This window comes from Dromaius novaehollandiae, chromosome 19 (assembly GCF_036370855.1).
Source record: "Dromaius novaehollandiae isolate bDroNov1 chromosome 19, bDroNov1.hap1, whole genome shotgun sequence".
Classification (NCBI taxonomy): Eukaryota; Metazoa; Chordata; class Aves; order Casuariiformes; family Dromaiidae; genus Dromaius; species Dromaius novaehollandiae.
In genome coordinates, this window is record NC_088116.1 from 4234867 (window position 1) to 4257056 (window position 22190).

The following is a 22190-nucleotide window of genomic DNA, read 5'->3' on the forward strand; positions in this document are numbered from 1 at the left end:
CTCACATTTTTCAGAGCTATCATCATGTTCAAGGCCTTCCTGCTGCGGTCCGTGCTGGGCAGAAGCAGAGAACATCCAGCACTTCTTTTATTTCTTATGGATTCGAACAGCAGAGTTTAGATCACACACTGAATATATCACACACAGGTTGTGCTCCTGCGATGACAAATTAACATTTTGCCGAAGCCAAGAACTCAAATTACATTGAGCTCGTTGGGCAAGCAACAAATTGCATCGACTTTCCCATTAGCTGCACCCTTTACCGCGCTGAAGGGCACGCATGGGTCGTCTGTTTGCAATTGCTGCTTCCTTGGCCCTAGTTCTGACCTAGATTACCATCTCCTTAACATAGCCCGCTCTTCCTCCCACGTAGTCACCTACTCCTCCTCGGCTGCTTGTGTCTGACCTTTCAGGTGCAGCTTTTCTTGTTACGGCCTGAACTACATTTTGAGTTCAGGGCATTTAGCACCTGGCGTGATTAGGTCTTTTCCGAAGAGGGCCGAGTTGCTATTTCTGACACTTTGGGAATTAAAAGCACGCAGTTAAGAGCGGCAGTGCTGCATGCTGCAGGCGAGTGGCACAGGGCAAAGGGACAGTCCCCAGTTGTCTTCAGCAGTGGGATGACAAGGGACGGCATCAGCTCACTCGAAACAACCTCGGAGGAAGCACTGCTTTGAATCTCATCAGAGTTTAAATGGATTCTGGAACTGAAGCCACCAAGAATCAAAGCATTTTATACCACTCGTCTGGATTCACAGAGGCAATGCTGGCATTTAAGTTAACACCACTATATCAGTTCAGAGTGTTGGCAGGTTGCAGTTGCATCTAGCGAGAAAGATGATTCATAAAAATGCAATAGCATGTGTCTGAAATGGACACGCTCCCTTTAGCATTCAAGGAATTGCTCTACATTTTAATATTTAAGGAACACTCTCACTCTGTGTTATCTTTCCCCTCTAAAGCACAAGCTCCATTTCCCAAGCACAGGTTTGCTTTGCTTCTGGACTATTGTGAATTGAACCAGGAAAAGCTCATCTGCTAAATGCCTGAAATGGGCATTTGACTTTCAAACGTCCAAATATGCCAGGCAGCTTTACCAATGGTTTCTTTGGTTTAACTGGTAATTTAGCATTACAAGTAACAGATGTCCCCTACAGTCACTGCAACATGACTATACAACAAGACACAGAGCTATAAACTAAATTCTACCAGCAAGCAAAGCTTGCATTAATGCCGCTTGATTTTTTTGCCCAGATAGGAGAAGCTTCACGCTGATGCACTCGTCATTTTGTTCTACAAACAACAGTGCACCGAGACAGAAGACATGCAGCTCCCAGGGATGGAGGGAGCACCTGAAACTCTTTTACAGATCTGTTCCCAAACTCCCCAAGCTCTGTGCAGCCAACGTAAAGCTCTGGGCGGTTATCTGGCAACTGAAACTTGACTCATTTTACAGTCGTGTGTGCTGCTAGATAACTGTGCTAACAAAATCCTAACAAAACACTACATCCCTAGGAAATTAGTTAACAGACCCAAGCTAGAATGATGGCATTTTATTTCATGGGTTTGATGTTACTATTGCTTTTTGGAAAAAGTATCTTAAAATAGCGTAATTCCCCAGAAAACACAAAATGTGGTTCCCTCCCTCCCTCGTTTAAGCAAAGGTAACGTCTTCATGTGCAGTAACCTGGTATCAGGATGGCAAGTACCATATTCCTGCTTCCTTACACTTCCTCCTTGTCTCTGTATCCTTGTGTGGTTTCACCTTACACGAAATCGTAAAGGTCAGGGGCCAAGGATCACCTTTTCGGTCGGTTTGCTTGCTTTGTGCAATGTCTGCCTTGTCCGTGACTACAGCCTCCGAGGCCTAAAGTAACACGAGGGCACGACGGGACATTGCTCTGCGCTGGCAGGTATTAGGAAGGAGTAGAGTGTGACTGTTTTCAAGCTAACTGTTAACATCTACTGGACAACCAGATTTTGTCACCTGTGGTCGTTTTAAAATTTACACACCGCCTGGGAGATTAAAATAGAAAAGCGGACTCAAGTTTTAGTACTTGAAAATTTTATTTTCTCAAATGAGCACCAACACATATTGTAAATATGACAAACAATACGCCTCCCTCTAATACTGAAGAACTATATACAATGTACAAATACATGAAAAGGTGAAAACCAATTATCTGAAAACAAACAATTGCATTTATTACTGAAGCAAATGACCTGAAAGAATATGCCAAAAATAAAATTAAAACAAGATCAAAGAAATAAAAGTATACACAATTTGTAAACACAAGAGCATCAAGAGACAGGCTGGTATTGGAAATATTGTCCTTTAGTTTTGTCAGTGGGGAAAGCATTCCCATATCCTTACGAAAAACAAAACAAAGGATACATACAGTTCATAACTATGAGAATAGCTTATCTGTGATTGTACCTTACACAATGCCATTCTGCTTGCATTTAAATACGTTGATTTTTTAAATTCAATGTGATTTTGTTTCCCCTCTTCTGTTTATTCTTTTTAAACAGGATTCTTCAAAATCTATGTCTAACATTATTGTTTCTGAACATTTAATTTCAGAGGCCTCTCACCTGGTGAGAAGAGCTCTTTCCCACTGAGTCGAGCTCTGGTTCTTGCAAATCTGTTTACCCAACCGGGTGTTTGTGTCTCATCTATTCATCCAAGAACTGGTTCACACTGAAACATGATGCTCCTTCCGCAAGGAGGAAGTGCAGTGAAATGCATGATTAACACACTCTCACATACCAGTTAGAAAAATGCATACAGAGAAAATTCTTACTTGATTATCACAAGAACAACAAATTTCATCTGTAGGGTGTTTTTCTTTTATATTTTTAAATTGTGTGCACCAGAACAGAAAATTAAAGAGCGTGCAACAGTTATTCAGCACTGAAAACAGCTCCTTGCTCAGCAAAACAGTCCAATGGTTTGTGCTGTTGGTCCACTTTGGGATAAACAAGAGACCCAATGAATTAAAAACGAAGAGTGGGGAGAAGGGGGGAGGTTAAAGACAGAAAGGAAAACAAAAAAAAACTTTACTGCCAGAGAGGTAAACTTTTACTCTAATTTGTTACATAGCAGCCTGGTTTCAAAACAAAACAAAACAAGAAGAAAACCAGGATCCATGTCCAAAGACTTTTTTAGTTTAAAAACAATGACTAGTTAGAAATCTCCATCCTCCATCCCTGCTGCCCCCAAGCAACTGGAAATAGAGATTCAGAGGTTGCAAGCTTATATTCACTTCTGTATTCTAAGTCTTGAGATCTACTTCACTCCAGCCAATACTGGTGCAAGAGAAAATTTCAGGCCCAGATCCTACAAACCAGATCTCCTCAGGAAAGTCGTGCCCACGCGGAGCCCCGCTGGCTGTGCGGGGCTCCCCATGGGGACGAGAGCTCTCACGCGGGGATCAGACTGCGGACCGGGACCTCAGGCACTGAAGAAGCTATTTCGGCACGTGTGTAACTCCAGACGGCTGAGCGCTCCCCCGGCGTCTGGAGCTACGCCCCCATCCCACCCCCCCACGCCGGCACCTTCCCCGACCGCGGGCCCCTGTCTGGAACCTGGCAATGGCCTGGGCAGGAGCCCAGTTCTGCTGGGCGGACCCAGGAGTGACTCCCCTCTCCTGCCACGTCCAGAGGAAAAAAGGATTAACTTTAGAGGACAACATATATTATGATTTTTGTTTCCCTTTAAACATATTTTCCAACAAATACAGAAGGAAACAGTATCACTTATAAACAACAAAAAGTGCTCTTAGGGAGGGGCTCTGAGAAAACAGCACCAAATATATTATTTTTTTAAAAAAATTAAATATTATTTACAAAAGTATATTTCACAAGATAATGCTTTTTTTCTGCTTTGTATATATTATCATCTCAATAGTTATTACAGGGATCAGGATTTCACATCAGATAATCCACCAGAGCAAAAAATTTAACACTTACCGAAGTCTGAGCTTTGGGGTAGACCGGGGTGATGTAAACTCAGGGCTGCGTACACTTTGCCTTCCCCAACAGCCACGGCGGCGGCTTGCCGAAGACCAGGCCGCCACATTAAAAAAACGAGCAAAACGTGCTGCTGTCCTTGCTGTCCCTAAAGCTATCGCCCCGGAAAGCGGCACCCCAGCACTCGGAGCTCCACGCTCAGGCAGTACCTGCTGGAGGAGGCGGTTTCGGGGGCCACATCTCCAGCTCGGAAGCAGCGGTCCCACCTTGCTCACCCCACCAGGCAACCACCTGGCCACGGCGAGCCGGCACGGCCGGGGGACGCAGACAGTGCGGATCTTTGGTTATGCTCTGAAGGTATTATTTGACAAGCCATCAATTTAGACTGCACTGACTGTGATTCCCACTAGCATCCTGATCTAATCATCCTGTCTGCCGCCAGCTCCCAGTACCGTCATGGTCTCCATACAGCAAGTCACAGATGAGTTAGCAGTGGACTAAGAAGTACTTTTAAGTTTAATGGACACACAGCAGAGAACAAATGTCAAGTGAGCCTCACAGGCCAGCTTTTTCTCATCTCCCTGTACAGTGTACTAAAATCTGTCTATACATAACTCTCTGCGTGCATGGACATTCACAGGCACACTTTTTTTTATATCAGGACTTGAGGCCAGATTCTCAGCAAGTGTAAATCTGTAGATGTTGACGGGACAAAGCCAATTAATACCACATTAAAACGCTGCCGTATTCAAACTTGCACCGGTTGCCATTAAAAACATCACCCCTGTGAACAGTTAAAAAACAGCCCAATCTGATGGATCATCATCATTTCGGGTCCCAAATATAAAAACATCTGTCTCTGACAGCACTCTGTGGAAACTTTTCTTATTTCTTAGAGCACCCTCTAGGCAGGCTTGCTCCTTATAGGCGATCAGGGCCGACCTAACATTACCAACATAAAATCATGAGCCCAGGTGTACTCTGTTTGTCAACCTCGTATTAATGATTTTGGGTTATCCCTTAATTTTCCCAGGTCCTATCAGATGCCTTTAAAGGCTGCATATTTGGGAAATTGAAGGGCTCTTCAAAGAATGCAAATGACTTCCCATTAGCCACAAGGCAATAAGTTGTCATGGCTCAAGAACCAAGGGACAGGAAAACAGGGTCAGGCCAGTGCCAAAGTCAACAAACTAACGGGTACTGCAGAGTTTTTGATTTTTACCAGATTTTTATCAGAGGAGGGAATGTGGACAATGGAAAAACGGCTTGTGGACAATCAGAAATGAAAGCTGAAGCGACTCTGTTACACAGCCACAATGGAAAGGGTAAAGGCAGAAGCTGCCTCCTTCCTAACAGGCCTGCCACAAAAACAAGTTAATCCTACCCATTAGAGAAGCCACAGCCAGCCTCCAGCTCACTTCCCTCTCCAAGGTCGTAACAACATGCTGCCACAAGAATAATGATTCAAGGGAAAAAACAGCCATTGCTCAGATAGACAGGCCATCGGGTTGGGATTTCAGCACAAGGCCCCAACGTGGAGAGTTGGCCCCCATCTGTAAGTAGCCTCTCTGCTCACACCTCCTCCATGTAACAGCGAAATATTTTGTCACTCGCTCCCCACCCCAATCTCTGTCGCTAACTCCGAATATCCTGGAGGTGGGGGCCAGCGACAATAGGTTACAACTCCAAAGCTTCGGTTTCATAAGGAGTTAAAAAACCCCACACAATACTCTTTCCTTCTGGATTAAGAAAGATTTTCCCCCAGTGGATTAACCTACTTGAAAGAATTCCACAAACAAAAAGAAAATTCACTCAGAGAGATAAAACTAATTCAGTTAAATAGTCTTGAGTTATGCACCAGATACTGGCTGGACTGTTGCAGAGCAAACTTCACATTGTCATTTACATCTAACACAGCTCCCCTCTCGCACACAATGCCCCTTCCCCACAAACCACCTTGGCAAGGTCCATACTAATTAAAATGAAAAACTTAAAATGGGAAGGACTTGTCCCTTACAGTTACGACACCCAAACCTGCCCCTCCCCTTTAACTCCAAGGCATAAACAATTTCAGGGGTAGGGGGAAGATGTTTAATTTTGTTTCCCATCCCCCTAGCGTCTGTAATAGGCTTCTAGGAGTGGGAAAAGGGGAGAAGGTTTTTTTGGGGGGGATACCTCATGGCTTGAAATATCCACCTATGCAATACTGCTACAACTGTCAGGGTCCTCTGCTCCCTCCTCTCCCCACTGTCACATCGTTTCTTTGACAGGCTCCAAGAGTGGAGCTGATGGATGGGGCGTGAGATTTAAGAAAAAGATACTGTAACAGCATTTACCTACTTGCATTTGCAAAGGATTGGTAAAAGACTCCCAAGGATGCTCAGTAAAGGCTGGGAGATCAAGGGGTATCTTACGCCACTCAGTTTGTCTCCAGCCTCCCCTATATGATTTCCCCTTTCTTGCCTAGCACATGGCTTTGTTTTCTGTCGTATTTTCTAAGTTGCAGTTCCAGCCCCCTTCTGCCTTCAGTGTTTTTCTCCTCCTCTCTCAAGGGCTCAAGAGTCAGGATTTGGTTTCTCCAGCTGCGGATGCTCCCACAGCTGTGCTCTGTTGAGGGGTTTGGCCAACCTGCTCTGAAACAGAGAGAAAAAGGCCAGGCAGGGAATCTCTCCAGCCATCAGGTCTCCCCTTCCTCCCCCAAACGAGAAGTTCATAAATGGCAGACAAAACACAGATTCGCAATTAGCTAGCAGGGGGGCACTGGTTATGACTTGTGCTCAGCCGGCTTAGACTGAAGCCCCACTTTTGGAGCCGCGGTTTTAAGATTCGGAGAGAACGCAGCCGTGAGGTATATTTCTGCCCATTGAGACAAGCAGATAGTTTCAAGCCTTGGTTAACCAGGACTTAAAGGAGAAGTACAGTTTCACTTCTGATGGCTTCCCTTTTGGCCCACTCCCCACCCCCTTTCACTTTCTCCTGCCCAAAACTCAGGTCTTCCTCCCGCACCGAGACCTTCTGATAAAATGCCACCACAGAGCCAACTTCAGTTTGCACTTAAACACATTCGTCAACATGGAATGGCTGTCGGGCATTCGGTGCATTCTCTTAGCCAACGCCAGAACAGAGAGAGAAGCAGCCAGGGTCAACTCACAAACAGATACAAAGCAAAGAGACAGAGAGACAGAAATTTAGAGGCCAGTCACCAATAAAGATGGAGAAGGGTGTGAAGATGCTCCCAAACTGCAGAGCCTCTAAATGCATGGAACCAAGCGTTCAGTCACTCTCTCACTCTTGGATATAATGTTCGGTTGGATGGCATTCTCTTACACGCTGGAAGGGCTGGGCTCTTCCCGTTCAATCCCAGCCATTATCCTTGATCATGTGAGCTAGTTCAATGATGTATTTGCCTTCTTTATACTTCTGGCTGCTTTCAAAAGCATGTTCCTAAAAAAGAGAAACAATGAGATCAGAATGATATCTGAAGGTTTACATAACGTAAAGTCACAGTTACAGATCAGATCCAGGAATTCTAGGTACGTGGCTTAGCTTGGCTGGGAGATTTGTCTATGAAGTAAAAGCACAGTCAAACAGCAGTAATTACTGCTAGCTTTTGGGAAAATTATGTTTGGAAGAATCTTAAACCCTGATTCTAGTTGAATTCTCAGCACGCTCCAAGTACAAGAGTTTGGACTCTTTTAAGTTGCAGTTGCTTTCTGCCTAATAGTCTGTAGTGATTTTTCATAAGAATGACTCTGTGGACATTACTCCTCCCAGAACACCCAAACCAGTTGCTCCTGTTGAAAATTAACATTTAGGAAACAATTTATCTGAAGGTATCCTTACAAGCTGAAAATAAGGAAAGATCAGCACCATGCGAACATGCAGCTTTCTGCAGGCCTACAGCAATTGCTCCTTGAACTATGCGTTAGGAACCACTGGTGATAAAACCTGCCCCTGTGTAGAGTGGTCTGAGAACTTATTGATGTTTGTTAAGAACGCAGAGGTCCTCTGATGAAACAGGGGGTAAGTACTACCCCTGGGAGTGAGCTCGATTATGGTAAACTTCATGCAGAAATGGAGCAAATAGGCACCAAGTGATGAGAAGTACCCATTCTATACATATGGATGCTTGCAATGCTTCGACAGTGCAGAACTCCAGATGTAAGAAAGTCTATGGGATCTCTAACCAAGAGAGACAGCAGTTATGTATTTTGGTTGCACCCTCAAAAGTGCTTACCAGAACTCAGCTCTACTGAGGTATGCTGTCTGCATGCACATAATGCACCTGAAAGAATGTAATTTGATTGCTATTGCTGGAGAGACTTGGGCTCGCTGCTGTGCTTATGAAAATTTGTACTTTTGTTCTAAAATAAACTCAATTTTATGTATTTAGTATCCTTCTCCATTTGCTAGATCCATGCTGTGTTTCTGCAGGGATTCCTACTGCATCAATTTTTTGGTCCTTTATTTTTCTATTCTTTATAATAAAGCAGGTGAAAGGTCACTGATACAATAAATGTTTTGTTTGAACACTGGTCAGAATGTTTTGAACAAACAAGTATGCTGCGTGTCTCCTGAAGCAGAAATTAGAATGTAGCATAAGCCTTTATTTGACGGTAATTGAATTTATGAAGAGCAAGAGACAGCAAACAGATAAACTCATGTTAAATAGCATTTTGAGTGGGAAGGATACAGGATTAACAACATATGGATCATTCTATTATTCTGAGATGGTCTGGAAAAAAAGACAGTATGAACCACAAAGACTGAGTGAAGTTATCCTTATTTGTATTAAGTATCATTAAGGCATACCAATCAAAACCAGGCCCACTGTATATACTCTTAATAAGAGAAGATGTTTGCCACAGAGAGCTCTTGCTCCGACTGCACACAACAAACAAAACACAGGAGTGAAAATGGAAATGCAGGAAGGAAAAGAGATGTAGCTACAGACCAGAATCCACATTTCTGGTTCCCACGTCAACGCTCTTTCCACGACACCATTTCACCACACATACACCTTCAGAAAGAGCTGCAGCAGAGATGTCCACAGGAAAAACAAATGATACTCACATATTTCCAACCCAGTGTGGTTTTGCAGTTTTCACAGTAAATGTCTGCAACCGCATGTAATCCTGTTAATAACACCCGCTCTTCTGCAGGGCCACAACCCACATTAACTCTGGGGAAAAAGGAGAGAAGCTTCCCATTAAGGTGTGTTTCCACAGCAGGACACTGCTATGAAACTGACTGCAATTTTGTTGCAGTATTTGAAAATATACGCAGGAAATTAAAAATAAAAACAGCTGTTCTAGAAACATCTCTTGCAGTCCCAGAACAGAATGAAAAGGTAAAATACAATTTTTATTCAATCAATGATTTAAAAAAGTTTTGAAGAGAAGATTTATAATATGTTAGTAAAATGCATTAATTTTGTATTTGAGAAAGATTTTCATTTTCAAATTGATAAAATGGCATTTTTGTTTTTATTCTCCCAAATGTAAATGTGAAAAACGTAACTGAAGTCAATAGTTCTTCTGATAGATATCCCAGCAGAAAATGTGATCTCGCCAGAACTATTTTCCAAAGGGAAAATAATGCTTTATTGTTATGCTAACTCTAAAAAGCAAGTTCGCATTTAGGTATTATATATTCTTTATGCTCACAAAACTTTGATTCTTTGGTCCAACTATATTCCCTCGGAAGGGAATGACTCATCTGTTAGCTCTTATTTCTCAATCTGATGACAAAAGAACCATCTTTCTTAGCCTCTTATCTGAAACCTGAATGTAAAATCACATATGAATCAGCGCTATTCCCTGCCTCCTCCTTCAACCATTTTTAGCAAGCTCCCAAGACTTAGGCAGAGCTTTTCTACAATAAAGGAAGACAATCCCTCTGTTTACTTATTCACAAGGGTTTTCTTAAATCGATCCTAAAAGATGCAGAGGTGACACACAAGAAGCTATACTCACACTGAATTGAAGAGGTACGCTCGTCCTTGGCTTCCTTGAAAGGACTGCAAGGCAAGAAAACAAAATTCAGTTGGTTGATAGGAATGAGCCTAAACCAGGAACTGTCCTCAACAACCGCGTTAATGACCTCAAATGGTAGTTATAGCAACTGTTAGCCAAGTCTGAGAAATGCGCATCGTTACAGTCGTCAAGATGAAAAGAGCAGAAAGTGAAATGTCAGGAGAAGATGAGAACTGATTAACAGAGGTCTTGTCCTGCAGATGGAAAGGGAACAGCTGCCACAGGCTCTAACGTGCGCACGTCTTCCAAGGCATCCTGGCAGCCTACTGGGACCTTCATCTACTCCCATCACCCAGTATCATCGGCATTTACACATCTCCATGAGCCCAGCATACATCTCAACAGCTAAGCTCTGTTCTTTTCTCTTATATCCTAGTGATGCTCATTCTCACCCTTTTGGTTCTACTCATGAATTTCACCCTCCTAAACCTCACACGCTGCTGCTTCAGTCTAACCTAACTCTGCCTTGCTGCCAAATATTGTTTTATATCTCTTTTCTAAAAAGCAAAGCTTAAATATGCTCATGTACGCTTCTGTTTCAGTACTACGCTGCAAAATACTGCCATGGTACTTAATGGCACGTGAATTCCACTTACAAAGATTGCACAGATGCATGCAGAAACACACTCGGAGACCAAGACGTAACCGTGCGAGCTGCTGTGCACGCAAGAGCAATCTCTGCTCAAGTTACTTTACAAAAGACCTTAATCTTGCAGAGATCTCTGCAGGCTTTTGTATTTTCACTGATGCCAGGGAAATTATTTACTAAGCATAAAGTGCCTTTGTAAAATACTTCAGGAATGGACCTAAACCTAGGACAAGATACAGCTAGCTGACTAGACATAAGCATAGAGAAGAGAGGAACAGGTAGCAGCAACATGTGCTAGACAACCATCAGTCACGGCACAGCCTTTCTGCCCCACGTTTCCCCAGAAGACAGCAGAAAGACGGCATTTTGAACCGAACCCAGCAGGACGCTCCAAATACTAGGGATGCTTCCAAGAGCCAACGGGCTCCAGGTGTGTCAAGTCTCTAACATTACCCTGTGACACTGCCTCACTTACACGAGCTGGCTCACACATAGCAAACGCTACCTGCATGTTTAATGTACTCTGACAAGCATACGCTGAATTAAACATGTGGTGCTTATGAGTAAGAGCACAGTTGCTCTCTGCACACAAGTTACCTTATGAGATACCTCAGGGTGTGCATGCCATCGCAGACAGGAATCTCCAGGACGTCTCTACCCCTCCGAGCACCGGGCTGTCCCCGTCTGTAAATCGAGCTCTAGGAACACACTTGGCCAGAGGCACTACAGCATATGGGTAAGTGCTCAAGTATCCACTGCCTCACAGAGAAGCAAAATCGCATCTGACAACCAGCAAGTCCGTGGACGGATTTGCACTGTTTCTTACGTTCACATATAGCCAGTGTTAATGAACTGCCTCCCGCCTTCCTCTGGTGAGCTACATCAACATGCCGGGGAGGCTGCTGCGTGCCTCCGACTTGACAGTCCCTGCTCCTGGAGCTGGGGCACTAACTCCTTGGGCTTCCAGCTCTAAGGTGCCCAATTCAGTCCCTGCAGCAGGCCATTCCAAGGGAAAACAATCACTACGTTCAGTCGTAGTGAGCATCCGCCTTCTCCAGCTGATGCAGGGCTGCTGTACTGTTATCGAGCGTAAGACAAGCGGGGTGTGGAAGAGCAGAAATCAATGAGCTCCAAGGAGTATTCCTTGCGTGTTGATTGGGCTAATGGTGAGCAGCTCCTCAACAGCCTGTAAGACACTCTCCATCACGAGTCCTGCTCATGTGACAGGCAGAGCGGGGAAATTCACTGACCAGCAGGAGAGAATAAAATTCATCAAAGGCTTGATTTAAAATCACTCTGACAAAAGAACAAGTACAGTCTGTCATGGTGCTTAGCCTGGTGCGCTTCTTGGTGCCAAAGCACTTCTGAACAGTGGCCGAGGCCCACTGAACAATCCCCAATTGCAAGAACACACGCAAAAGGCTCCTCGCCATCAACTAGGGGCATCTCTGGGGACAAAACCAATGCCATGCAGCACACAGGCAGAGCATCACATCCGGGAATGAAAGCTGCCTGGGATGTTCAGAGGGCAGCAATGGCTCTTCCAGCTATAAAGCCACTGCTGGGTAAGATAATTTACACAGTCCTGGAGGAATAACTGTTCTTCAGATGAGTATGGAGTCCACTATTACTTGCCACCCAGGGCACAGAAGAGCCACTCTGAATTCAGAGACTATGCCTGAGGCACTTGGATATCTCTTTCACTCAGACAAAAGCAGTACCCGGAGGAATGCCTCTTTTTCTGGGAAAGAATTAAATAGGACACATGGCTCAAGCGTGTTTGTGTACTTGCATTTATTAGAGAAGCTTCTTTTAATCTTTCTGCAGCACTCAACTTCTTTATTATTGTTATTGTCAGCTGGCTGATACCACACATACCAACTAGGTCTAGCCTGCGTGCTATAAAACACACGCTGCTTTGTCTTGGCATCCTGTGCGGTAAACTGAGAACTGACACAAGACTGACCCCCCTCCCCAGCCCAGAAGGAAGAGTCCGGGCCAGCCCCATGCAATGCTCTACCCCCGTTAGGGCAAACGGCGCTGGCTCTCCAAGCTGCAGAGGAGTGATACAAGCCTGGGTGGACGGACTGTGGATGGGGCGCATGGACGAAACAGAAGGTCCCACAGAAACACACATGCCATCAAAGCAAAACGAAAGCAGATGAGACTTGCTAATCATCCAGGCCTTCCCAGTAAATACTTTTCCATAAACACCAAAGTGACTAAGTTTGCCAATAACAACAACCATGGGAGCAAAGTTTTTATTGGTACAGAAATAGGATTTTTCCGTTACTGCTGTACAAAGGCCTGTCTTTAATAAACAACAAAACCAAACCCATCAGCTTTGTGTTTGGGGCTCCCTGGACACTGTTCCAACCCACTCCCAGAGGACAGCAGCATCCTCTCAGAGGTGCCCTTCCTTCCAGCTCAAGCCAGGGTTTGAGGGCAGTCCCTGCAAACAAACTACTTTTGCCCAAGCAGGAGTTTTCAGCATACCACTGCTCAGCTTTCAGTGCTGCTGCCTGTCTTAGTATCCACCCTCCATCTTTTTATATGATTTGCCAAATCCTTAAGTAGAAGTGAGGGAGAGCTAGCAAGCACCCCAAGAAGTTTACTAGTGCATTTGCTTTCCACAAGGCAAAGCTGATTCTACCTTTAGAAATGTAACACAGGTAGGTTTTATCTGGGTGTTGTAACCTCAACCCTTTCTGGCAATGTCACTTCTCTTCTGGAACTCCATTGCCATTACAGCATGTACCAATTCTTCTGAAGCCAGGAGACACAGATCTGTTTATACACAAACAGCCATTTTCTGGTTTGTTTTTTTAAGAAACACCCAGAGAGATTTCCACAACACACCTGTTTTTCACTGAACAGTGACAGTCAACAATAAAACCTACTTTGTGCTCTGCATTTTCTTGATGCACATTCAAATGTGCATCTCGCACACAGGCGTATAAATCCAGACTTGCTTGTTCTCTAAAGCAACAGCTCCTGGCATCATTTTCCAGCTCTAAGAAATGGAAAGGATTTTTTTGTTGTTGTTTCCCACTGAAAGCCCAAGCACACATTTTTCTCCTCACTGCTAACATCGAGTGTCTGGCTGGAAACACATCTGTATATGCCAGCAACAGAACCCTCCCTCCTCGTCCCGCCTGAGCCCTCCGAAAACCAGGGCAGGCTTCTGAGATGTGCAATACGCAACAGCGTAGTCCTCTCCATTACTCACGCTAAAATCCTTTTCTGAGCCTGGGAGCTCCACTCAGCATGGAGGCATCCAAAAACTGCGGTGCCCTACGGAGAGCCGATTTGAGTACCCAGGTGGGAAACCACAAGCTTTGAGCCAGCTACTTGGCTGCAGATCCTCCCGCCTGCCAAGCTCGCTCTCGCTATGGCAAAAGCTCCATGTGAAGATTCCTCTGGCAGCTGGTTTAAGAAGTTCCTATCACCCAATTTACAGACATTCATTATCGCCCCTTCAGCTGTGTTGATTCCAAATTAGATCTGTGAAATCAGTATTTTTAAAAAAACAGATACTTTTTTTTTTTTTAAGGGGTGAGTGGGGGAAGTAGCCTTTTCTTATTGTATCATATTATGTATCCAGTTTAAAGCACACTGGCACAAGCTATTTAATAATCACAGTATGGGGGCAGATAAAGGAGTTCAGAGCAGGAAGTTCTTAAACTAAATTTGTTGGCAAAGAACCATGACGCAGAATGACAGTTCCAGCGAGAGAGAGACTGCAGAACAGGGGGCTTGGGTTTCACAGGTGCTCTTAAACCCGATCTGCTGCAGAAGGAAGCGTGACATGGAGCCTGCATCTAAGAAGTGCAAGCTCCCTCGTGGCAGACGCGTTCTGCTCTCTAGAGACGGACTCACCCTACGAGATTCAGATCTGAACCCCTATATATTCAACACCTGTCTGACCTTGGGAGCTGTCACTTTGGTTTAGTCCATGTGTTATATTCTGACCTCAATTTGAAGCGCTCCATCTACCACTCTGTTTGCTTTGACTGTGATTTCTGAGCAATACGCACGACTCTTTCGGAGCCTTTTTCAGCACAGCAACAGCACATGGACAACTACAGACAGACACAGGGACACACCACTCTCCAGCCAGCTTGTCTCATGTTCCACTTGCCTTCCCACTGGCATCAGACCTCTGCACTTACACATTCCTGTGCTATTGGTGGCTGCTGGAGACGTGGAAGGAAATTTTTATGTGCAGTCAGTACAGCCAGAGAAAGGTACGAATTCTGAACGCGCTCCGAACACGCCTATGCACCATACCCCTTCCCCGAGGCCCTACAGCTTCCCATTCACTCCGTGAGCCCACTCAGCAGTTCCACGCGCTGAACGGATGACAAGATTAACATCCCAAAGTCTCTGTGATGGCATTTGACAATAGGCTAAACACAGAAAGAGCTGGCTGGAATCATCTGGAAAACCAGGAAGCAGTTGCCAGGATTAAACAGTTACATACTGATGCTTGCTCGCTGCAGACTGCAGCAGAGAAAACCCCCACTTACCTGTATCCAGCTGGCAGCCTTTACACAAACCAATAAAACAAAAATGAAAAGGCAACTGGTCCCAAAGAGGTCCAAGGGGAAAAAGGAACAGAGTGTACTCCTCCAAGCTACGAATAATTCTCATCGCAAGAATGCAAACAGGAATAGAGGGACCAAAGCCTCTGCTGGAGACCAGTGGGAGTCTGCATGTCCTAGGCAATGGGAAATGGCAGCACCAGGGAAAGCCAACTGATCACAGCCATCTGGACTTTTCAAAAGAAGACATGTTTTTTGTGCTTGTGATACCTCCATTGGGACAGAGAAATTCGGCGAATAAGAGAAAGAATATTAGGAGCTACCATCTTTAAAAGTCACTGATGCCTGTGGGTGACAAATTCATCCAACGATCTATTCAGAGATAGCTCTGCTATCTCTCACTTCCCACCTACATGTACACCTTTTATTTTTAAATTACTAGAGTCATTTGCAGAAGACTGCCTGCAGGATTTATCTATTACTGCTGCTGATTCAGCCCTTAAACTTCTCAGGATGAGATTTCTGTTCTAACACAGATTCACTTTGCGTGGGGGGTGGAGGAGACATTTAAGTGTGACCAAAGCATGAAGTCAATCCAACTGGAGTGCATACAAGACTTTGCTGAAAAAGATACGCTTTAAAATAACAGGCTCTCTGAACCCGAAGGGTTCCCTGTGAATAACTGAGGGAAGTCCCATCACTGGCCAAATAAGCTCAACTCAGTAGTTTTAGAAGATTGTTCCAGCTTACTGCTGTATTAGCAGGAGACCAGTCTGCTCTCCTCCCAACATCCCCAGACTAATGCTTCCTCAGTTGCACTGATCCATGATATTTTAAAAAACAGGAAAAAAAAAAACCCAAACACCTGCAAAATTACATTCTGGAGCGACCTGATCAGAAAGTAGTCACGGGGGGGGGGGAGGTAAGTCAACATAACAGAAGGGGCACTTCCCATGGCTGGGGATAGGATGGATGGACCAGGCTGCTTAAATCACATCTGCTGCCAAAGGAGCAGAAGAGGCAGAAGACTTGTATGAGCTCTGGCAGAAACTGATTTCCAGCGCTTTCCACATCACCTCTCGAACGCTGGCAATGACGGGTGCAGCTGGCTAAAGCCTTGGGTTAGCGCTGGAGAGGAAGTCCATCACCATAGAAACATGCAGCAGATTTCAGATGGGAAAGGTCAACACTGAGTGAGACTCCGGTCTCATCAGATCAGACAGGATGATTCAAATTTATTTGTAATCAGCTCCCCAGCTCTGATTGCCAACAGGCCTTCAGAAACCGCTTATTTCAAGACAGCCAATTACAGAGGTTTTTTCCCCCCCATGCATTTTTTAATTCTCTTTCTGTTTGGCTTGACTCCCTTATACGCACTGGAGCTTCTGTACTCACAGGAGTCAGGCAAATACACGTGAGGGGAAATTTCACTGGCAACCCACAAGATGCCAGACACTATCAATCTAGGTCACTATGACTATTGTCATAATATACTTAGCTTACAAATGGTTCTCAGCAGAAACACACACTGCCCAAAGGCCTGATCCCTTCAAAACTCAACGGGAGTTTTTCTGACGAATGCAGGGCTTAATACAATGGACTTGACTGCTGTGAAAGAGAAAATACGGTCAGATAAAGACTGAACCAGAGCTCCTGTCTCCTACTTCACAGCCCTCATGACAAACTCCCCAGAGACCTTCTAGCAATATAAACCTAAGACTGTAAAAGGCTTCTCCCAGTCACAACCATAGTTTCATAACAACCTTGGCCAAGCCACCACTGTAACCAGGAATCTGCAGCGCTCTCCTGCTCGAGTATGTATGGGACACAAGGAAGTTTCAGTCTCAAAACCAGGCAATTCCTGTTCACGTTGTCTGCAGGATTTAAAAAAAAAATCTCTGGCCATCCTGTATTCACTAAAAAGCCAACACCGCTCATTCCTAGTTTTGGATCAAGTTTGGCAATAGAGTGGACAAAAGGGAAAAAGCAAAACCCTCACCTGGGTCAAAGCCGTGGCCAGGCCCAGCTCCTGGCCCCACTGCAGCGCGACAGCCTGCAGTCCGGCTTGGGCCAGGTAGATTCGCCGCACCCACACTCGTGCATGTAAACGCATCGATACAGCAGCTCCTTGTCCTTTCTGAATACTGACATTTTTACCTATGGTTTCCTCCCTAAAACAGGCAGACTAAGCAATTGTAAGCCACAGTTGTGCCTCTTCCACAGTCCAGAGCCACAGAAACACGCACGCAGCCGAGGAACTGGCCGCCGGCAGCTGCAGCGCTCGGATGCTCTGTCCTATTCATCAAAAAGATTATCTCTGCATTCCTCCCTCTCCTCCCACTCTCCCAGCCCTTAATCCCAGCTCCTATCAGCTGCTGTCCCACCTAACAACCGGCATCGCACAGAAAGCTCTGCCTTAATGGCATCTTCCAAGCCCCATTAATTAAGGCAAAAATGATCCGATTAAAAAAGTCTTGCGATATGTTTATAGCAGCCAGCATGCCTAGTAACAGCACTGGGTATACGATGACTCTAAGAGGAGATTACTGGTGAGTCACTACGCAGGCTCTAAGAGTGGAAAGAAAAACAGGAAAATTTAACTACAAAAATATCTGCTGCGGATTACGGGGGGCTGCACCAGGCAGCACAAGCCATTTCAGTGTCTACTGGCATCACACCTGAGTGCTTGCCGAGGGAGTACGAGTTCAATTAGCAGGTCCCTATATCCACAAAGACTACAGAGCCTTCCTCGGGTTCATTAATTCCACCTTGTTCTTCCTCACAGATGGGACAGTGAATGATCAGATTAAACTGAGATTCAATTTTGCTCTGAGTGCGCTAGACAGAAACCCATGTCAAGGGAACTGGTTACATTATTCCACCTTGTGCACAGATGGGACCTTACCCTGTTCCAACTGCATTCCTGAGTTTTAATTGAGTTTTAACATGGGTCCTTAATGCTATTTAAAGACCAAAGCCAATACAAAATTAGTGGACCAAACTCATCTCTGAAGTAATTCAATTATTCCAGCATGGCATTATTCCCTAGCAGTCTAAGTTGCTGCGCAATAGCACAGCGAATAACTAGGAGTCTGCTACATTTTACCCTAGAAACAGCTACACCCTACAAAAAAGGAGCAGTTTTACACAGTGCTCGTGTCCCCGGTTATGCAGCGGTCTGTGTGAAGGAAGGTGCTGCACAGACTGGAAAAATGGGAGATGTCACTATGATTTTTTTTTTTATTCTGCCTCCTGGCAGCGGCAAGTACCCATTCCTCCTGCCTCCACACCCAAAGCAAGCGGTGGTGGGTTTTTGCAGCGCAGCAGGGGCGAGCCGCGCTCCCGATAAGAGCCTTTTGTGCGAACAGGAACCAGCTCAGCACAACCACCCGGCACAGGATAGGTGGGGAGAGCCGGCAGCCAGGCAGTGCAAAAGGTCTGAGCACACACCCTCCAACCCACCAGCGGGCCATCCTGGTGGCACTGCCTCCACCCCCTGCAAAAGCCGCTCGCCGCGGCCAAGAATGGGCCACATGACAACACTGCCACGGAAAAAGTCAATCTGAGTAGAAATATTGAAACTAGCTTCTCAGGGTTGAACTATGTCTTAGTCAACGGGTGAATTAACAGTGACTGAAGAACCTTTTGCTTCTATTACAACCTGCTTTTGGGGGGAAAGCATCAATTCCTGGCCTTGCACGCAGAGGGAGACTCTCCACCCACCCGTTCCGCGGTCCTACGCAGAGCACAGCCAGTGCAACAGGATCAATGCACACGTGCTACCCGCTTCTTCCATCAGCGCTTCCGGGGGCAGAAATAGCACTGCCTGAGCTGCATCTAAGTCCTCCGTGCCACAAATAACAGAAAAAGGGACTTAAAGGAGACTTTCCGAAGCGGCTGAAGGAAGCTGTCCAGCTGCCAGTCAGCCAAAGGCCTGTTCAGACGTCCAGAAACCCCAAAGAGCCCTTTCGCACTCATGCAGCTTTTCCTTCGCAGATCCTGTGCTCTGTTCTGAAATCCATGTGTTCCAGTGTCACATACCAGCCTCCCCCTCCTTATCCTTAAAATAATTAGGTTGGCTTAAATATTATGCAAATTTAAGTAGTAATTAAATTTTTTTTTAATAAAGACTTAAACCATTTATTTAAATAATAAAAAAAAGAGATTCTCTCATCTTTTCATGCTTATGGGAGCTGAAACTAAGAAAAACCAGCATTGTTCACAAGACTTCCCTTGGCAATATTAGCAACATCCAAAAGCACAAAGGGAAAAAGTGGCATAAACTGCAAGAGACCGTTCAGAGCACACTCTGCAGGGTTACCTCTACAACATCAACACTGCTCAGGAAGATGGAAAACAAACAGGACCACGCAGATGCCCGATACCATCAGAAGCGAGCCATGAAATGCTGCTCTGCCCTGTTTATTGGAACGGTTCTTGAACACACGTCAGCACAACATGAAGGTGACACCAGTGCTCCAATGGGGCTGTGTTGCTTCCAGGCAGATAGGCTACACAAACTGATTTAAATGGGTCAGGATTCAGGAGCAAATTCCCAATTATTAACTCTTATGTCAGTATGACTGCCCATTATCATCAGAGGGGAGAGGAAGAGATTTCTTTCAAAGGCAAATTTTATTTTGCAGTTGCAGAGGAAAGGAGAGATCTCTTCAGAGGCTTTGCAATTAATGAAAATCAGTAATTAGGGAAATACAAGCTGCTAGATTTTTGGTTTTCCTCAACTGCACAGATTTCTAATATCTATTTAAGCCAGCACTCTGCTAAGCTAAAGCTGAGCAAAGCTCTATATAGTATTTCAAAATTCAGTTGCAAAACACTGTCCCCTTTTCCCTCCAACACGCCTGGCAGGCCCCCCTCCAGGCTTTGACTCAGTTTAAATGCAACACTGTTAGGTCTCATCATGTTATCGTGACTTCTGTGCTATTCAGACTGTGCATTAAAGCCCTGGGCTCCTGGACTCTGCTTTTATTTATTTTTAAATGTGTTTCTACCCCACGGACTTCAAAGTAGAATTTCAAAATGTGAATGCTAAAGGCAAAAAATCGAAAGCAAATAAAGACTATACCAGATTTATTACTTCTGTAAAACTTTGCAACCTTTTGTAGCTTCTCTTGTGATTTTTGATGGCCTCTGATGCCACTGACACGCTTCAGAACTTGACTTTAAGATGAAAAAGGATGGAAATACTACAGGAAATGAAGCAAATGCAGTATTTACTTTTAAAAATGCTGAACAAGACGACCACTCACAACAGAAGACCAACATTTACCCAACATTAACAAAGGGAAAACTATTGAGACAGGCCTGCTGGTACAAGCTATATTTGTTCATATAAAGTATCCTGCGCTCCTCACATGAGCGCTACTACTAACTGAATGACCTAGATGGTACAGGGTGGGAGAAGGAAATAGAAAGAGGAACCAATTCCACTCTGACATGAAGATGCACATCTTCCAGGTTTTCATGCTGGGCCGTAGACCATTCTGTTGGTTAACCCTGATCCCTCCACCTTCGCAGCCCCACTCCCCCCCGAGACACCAGCATTCCCAGATCTGCAGGAAGTTCAAGGGAACCAAGATGGGCTTGGCATCTCTGACACTTCAGTCATCAGTGACATCATTCAAATGCAACCCTTTATGCTTTAGGACTTAAGGACAGCATAAACGGATGCACAACAGAAAGCCTAGCTGTTTCTTTCTGGACACAGAGAGATGAAAAACACACTTTATTCTGGTGTTTCTGCGAGCTATGGGGCTTCTTCCCCCCCCCCATGCAAAATTTTTGGTGCTGCTGTTTTCCTGTAGGTTGATGACCTGTTGGTTGATTGACTGACAATCAGGCCATTAAAAAAGGAGTGGCGAGGTGGTAGGGAGAGAGGGTAGTGCCCTTTCTTTCCACATTAATTATTGCTACTGTATGGATTTTAGAGATAAACACAAGACAGAATGTGGAAGGAAGATGGAAACTGCTAATGCAACAGTTATTGAATTAGCAGCATAATAGCGACTGTCCATGTATTAGTAGAACATTGTATTCCATTAACGCAGCCAGTAAGCTCACAATAGCACTCACGTTGACAAAGAGAGGAAACTCGCTTTTCAGCAAATGCAGAGCTGTCTGCGGGAGAACGCGCAGGGCTCTTCTCTGTCCCCTCAGTAAGACCCACTGCAGTACGATTAAGCCACCATATGTACACCTTACTGCTGAGGAGAAGGCTACAAGTTCCCTTTTCTTTGTTCAATCTGCCTTTTATATTCTGAATGTTCGTCTCTACTACAAAACAAGCTTTATGGTACTGAACTTCATTTTACTACTGTGGATGTGCCCTCCATGGAAATCAAACGAAAACGTGTACGCCAGAGGAGAGCTCCCCTGGCACCGAGGTTTCTCGGCTCTGGTAGTCACATCACATGCCAGAACGCAGGACAGGCCTGACCTAGAGTTTTAGAGCAGAACATGTGTGTACACATTCCTGTATTTCTCATCCTCTCCTCTCAGAGCTGCACTGGAACTGAGGAATTTGTACTTGAGATACTCTGTAAGCAGCTAAGCTTAATCTGATTTTAACTCCTTCCTTCCATAGCAATCACTGCTAAAAAGAGAGAGATCAGTGGAAATCTAATTCCAGGTTTTGGGTAATGATAGCCTCAGTTTGTACCTTCTTTGTAGCTGCTTATTCTAATCCGAAGGTTGTGATTTAGATGAAAACACAGTGTATTTTAAGAGAGAGGACTCCCGGTGGAGTTTCCTTGTGTTTGCGCTTCAGTCCTTGCCTGTTTGTGTTCTGCTAGCTGAGAAAAACTGTCAGGCCAACCACCACCGAGAGACAGATGCTGCCCCCCGCTCCCTCCCCAGGAGAGGCCAGAAGCCTAGAGAAATTTGCTTATTGTTGGCAGACATAAGGGCTCCCCTAAAGCAGATGTAAAGCCCTCTAACAGCATTTCCTGCTACCACAAAATGAGAATGCAATAGAAAACAGCATCACAAGAAAATCCTCCCGAGAAGCCAGGGCACTTCTCCCCAAGAGGC

The 22190-nt window shown here is 45.0% G+C and overlaps 1 protein-coding gene across 5 annotated transcripts in view; it reads right to left on the minus strand.

Moving 5' to 3' along the window:
* Positions 1–2048: 2048 nt before the first annotated feature.
* YPEL2 (yippee like 2) overlaps positions 2049–22190 on the minus strand; it is a 40586-nt gene continuing 20444 nt past the window's right edge. For all 5 annotated transcript variants that reach the window (XM_064523155.1, XM_064523159.1, XM_064523158.1 and 2 more), the window contains 3 exons: positions 9948–9991; positions 9046–9154; positions 2049–7416 (listed from right to left, as the gene is read on the minus strand). In XM_064523155.1, the coding sequence (XP_064379225.1) occupies positions 7327–7416; positions 9046–9154; positions 9948–9991 (243 nt within the window). In that variant the 3' untranslated portion in view covers positions 2049–7326. The remainder of the gene's footprint in view (positions 7417–9045; positions 9155–9947; positions 9992–22190) is intronic.